The sequence below is a fragment of the Pygoscelis adeliae genome, unplaced genomic scaffold, assembly GCF_000699105.1.
Source record: "Pygoscelis adeliae isolate BGI_AS28 unplaced genomic scaffold, ASM69910v1 Scaffold513, whole genome shotgun sequence".
In the NCBI taxonomy this organism is placed as follows: Eukaryota; Metazoa; Chordata; class Aves; order Sphenisciformes; family Spheniscidae; genus Pygoscelis; species Pygoscelis adeliae.
In genome coordinates, this window is record NW_008824591.1 from 228875 (window position 1) to 232970 (window position 4096).

The window sequence follows — 4096 nt, forward strand, 5'->3', positions numbered from 1 at the left end:
GCTGACCATCCCCTCTGTCCTTGCTGTCTCCGCAGAACTCCATCCGGCACAACCTCTCCCTGCACACCCGCTTCATCCGTGTGCAGAACGAGGGCACCGGCAAGAGCTCCTGGTGGATGCTGAACCCCGAGGGCGGCAAGACGGGGAAGACGCCCCGCCGGCGGGCAGTCTCGATGGACAACAACAGCAAGTTCCTGCGGATCAAGGGGAAGGCCAGCAAGAAGAAGCAGCTGCAGGTGACGCAGGAGCATGGGGAGGACAGCCCTTCCTCCCAGCAAGCCAAGTGGTCAGACAGCTCCACGTCCCCCCACGTCCCACGCCAGCGACGAGTACGACGCCTGGGCGGACTTCAGGACGCGGGCCAACTCCACAGCCAGCACGCTGAGCGGGCGCCTCTCGCCCATCATGTCCAACCATGAGCCGGACGAGCTGGAGGAGGACGACGGTACCCCCTCCTCTCCGCTGATGTACCCCAGCCCCTCCAGCACCATGTCTCCTTCCCTCAATGCCCGCTGCTCCGTGGAGCTGCCCCGGCTGACCGACCTGACTGGCACCATCAGCCTGAACGAGAGCCTCGGGGAGAGCATGCTGGAGGACCTGCAGGACGGCTACACCATGAGCCCTTCGCAGCAGCTCCCCCCGGCCGCCCTGCGGCAGCGGAGCTCCAGTTTCACCTTCAACTCCAAGTGCTCCACCATGGGGGCTGCCACCAACACCTACTGCGGGACTATCTACAGCCAGCCGGCCATGAGCCTCATGCGCCGCCTGCCCATGCAGACCATCCAGGAGAACAAGCAAGCCACCTTCTCGCCCGTCAGCTCCTACAGGAACGCCTCACTGCAGGACCTGCTCTCCTCCATCTCCTACGCGCACAAGGAGAGCATGGTCCCGGGGGACCTGCCCCTGCCGCAGGCCAGCCCCATGGTGCCGGCCCGTGGCCACAGACACAACCCGCTGCTGTGCGGGAGCGGGGAGCAGGGTTTGTCCTCCTACCCGTCCCACTCGGGCTCTCTCATGAAGAGCAACGCTTTGTACCACCCGTCACCAGCCGGTCACCACCCTGCGGTCAACACCAGTGCCTTAGCTAATCCTGTCAGCCTTATGAGCTTGCCCAGTGACACGTGCAGCATGACAGGCATGCCGCACCACGGGCATCTGCATTCCTACGCTAATAACCAAGGGGCACACATGAGCTTGCTGGATTCACTGCAGGGCCCCTACCCGGGGGCTGTCCACCCCCCCGTGTTGGGCCAAGACAGGTTCCCAGCAGACCTGGACCTGGACATGTTCAATGGGAGCCTGGAGTGCGATGTGGAGTCGATCATCCTGAATGACTTTATGGACAGCGACGAGATGGACTTCAACTTCGACTCGGCTCTCCCGCCACAGAACGGGCTCAACGTGCCCGCGCTGCCCGGGGGTCCGCAGCCCACGAACCAGAGCTGGGTGCCTGGGTGACGCCCGACCCGGGGGGGAGGGGCTCGCCACCGAGAAGCCACGAGGGGAACATTGAGACTAACTTTTTTTTTTCCTTTCTCTTCTGCCTTTGTTTGTTAAGATGGGCTAGAGCCATCGGTCTGAGCTTGAGGTCGAACACGAAACACAAACCGTAGGGTCAAATATTGAGACGGGGTAGGGCCCCCAGCCCACACGAGTGCCCGATCTGCTGGGTCCTCCCATGAGCATCCTCCAGAGGACGCAGGGAAGGCGGGTGGGAGAGGCAGCCGGAGCCAGGCGGGTCCAGGCGGGGAGCAGGAAGGGAAAGCCTTTCCAGACGGTCCCAGTGCCCCGCTGCGACGGTGCCGGTTTGATTTGTCCTTGGGCTGGGTGACGGAGCGGTGACGGCTGGAGGCGCGGGAACACCCTGCGTGGGCACCCCTTTCTGGAAAGGGACCCGTTTGTCTGAGCCACCTCGAGAAACGAGTCCTCCAAGTAGAAGTGTCAGGAGCGGGGACCCTGCCCCAGGGCAAGGGGGGGCTCGTCACCCCTAAATCCTAGTGGCGATCCCAGGCCACCTCCACTGCGGGTCTCCTTGCATGGGCTCCAGGCAGGTTTTCTTACCAAGCAGTGAGAAGGGGGGGTTGGTGATGGAGGGAAGGGTGCGCAATCTGCAGCCCTGGGGACAGCATCTCGGCAGCCCACGTGCCCACCGGTGGCTGGGGGTGCCACGGTCACGCCTGCCCGTGGGAAAGCTGCGGTACCCTGCCCGGAGCAGGCATGGGCACGCTCCTGCGGGTGGTGCACAGCCCTGCACGGGGTGGTCCTGCCGGGAGTGATGTGCTGCTGGCCTGGGTCCCCTGTGCCGGAGGCTCAGGGGGATCTCACAGGGTCGGGGAGGGGGGCGTATTTATTTGATTTCATGCACTCTTTTGCCATTGAGTTTTTGCATTGGAAGGAAGAAAGGGTCGAGCTTAGGGAGAGGAGAGAGGCTGTGGGCAACGCTGAGGTCTGCGTCCCATCGCACGTCTCATCTTGGCTTGGCCATGGCTTTGGGTGTTGGATGATGGGGTGGAAGCTGGGGGGGCTGTGATGTGGGTCATCCTCGAGAAGGGGGTGTGTGCGTGTGAGGAGGGGAGGGATGCGGTGGCCAGGCCTCCGGAGGCAGCGTGAAGGTCCACCCTGCCCCAAGCCTCGGTGACCCACACTGCTTCCCCTGCTTGCAGAGCTCAGGGAGGTGCCACAGGGCTCACAGCCGGGGTTGTGGGGCTTCTGGGGGGTTGCTACTGGTTTCAGGAGTGACTCTAGCCTGCAGCCAGCATGCCTGTCCCGGAGGGCTCGCTGCCCATCCCCAGGATGCCAGGAGAGCTGGCCTGCAGAGACGGCAGCAAGAGGGGTCAGCCCTGGTGCACCCATCTGCCAAGGGCCGGTGCTCCATGGGGATGGGGACCACAATTCACACGTGGTCCTGCTGTGTGTCAGGAGCCCAAACTGGCCCCACTGCTCCGCGGGGCAGGGGTGGGCCAGGGACCCACTGCCATCCTGCGCAGCGGGGGCAAGGTCTCCCCGCTGCAGGGCAGCTCAGCCCTTGGTGCAACAGGGTTTTTGGAGCGGGGCAGCCAGGCAGGCTGGGGGGCAGCTGGAGCGGCTGGTCCAGAGGAGATGGAGGGGCTGGGAGGAGAGGCTGTGGGAGCTGCTGCTCTGTCCCACAGGGCTCTCGGCACAGCCCGTCTTCCTCCTGGGCACCACAGGCTTTCTCTAAACCCCCTGCCCCTGGGTTGCAGCAAGGGTTAGTCCACTGAACCAGAGCACATTTTCCTGGCCCAGCTCTTGCCTTCTTGCTCCAGCACCACCTCCTCTGCCACGGTGCTGGTGCTGGCTCCCACCGAGCCATAGGGGAAGCGCGGCTGCTCGGAGCTGGGGCAGGGTGGGACCCGTGGGTGGGCACCTCCTGCTCCTCTCCTGACCCATGTGTCTGTGGCAAAGCATGACAGAGGAGCCCCATGTGCCACCGTTCACCTTCGCCCTGGGCACACGGTGGGCGTAGTCTCTAAAGACATTCTTACAGGTTAATTAATTATGTTTACATTATTTGATCATGTACAGAATTTAATATATTCTATTATATATAATCTTTCTTGAATGCTTTTTTAAAAAGGATTATTCTTTGGTCAGGATCATTACCGCATTCGTTTTATACACCACCTCTCGTTTCAGGCATATTTAAAGTAGTTGGAAACCAATTGCAAATGGCTATTTAATACCCGGCACCCCAGCTCTGCGCATGGGGTGTGAAGGACTGCTAGCGAGGAGAGGCAGGGAGGGCAGCTGGGGCTGCCACGGGAGAAAGGGGGGCTCTGCCCCCCAAGCATGGGGGAAAGGGAAGGGGTCCTGGCTCTTCTCGGCACCCGATCTCCAGGCACACACCCAGCAGCGTACCAGCACGCCGGGCAGCGCAGGCCAGCTGGGGCTCACCCCGGCAGTCGGGCATTTGCAGATGGGATGCTCAGGCACAGGGACCCCCAAAAACCCCTTTGGTGTTGCAGATATGGGCTGACCATCGTCGCGGAGGGGAAGCCGCACCAGCAGTAAAAGAGAAGTCCCCCCTTGTCCCGCGCCTGCCCCGCTCCCCCCCGCTCGCCTCCCCCTGCCCAGCCGC

General features: G+C 62.7%; 1 protein-coding gene across 1 annotated transcript in view; it reads left to right on the forward strand.

The window, feature by feature from the left end:
• Positions 1-1458, forward strand: part of FOXO6 (forkhead box O6) — a 3203-nt gene extending 1745 nt beyond the window's left edge. The window contains 2 exon segments of the mRNA XM_009322255.1: positions 36-296; positions 298-1458. Coding sequence (XP_009320530.1) covers positions 36-296; positions 298-1458 — 1422 coding nt within the window.
• The last annotated feature ends 2638 nt before the right edge of the window (positions 1459-4096 follow it).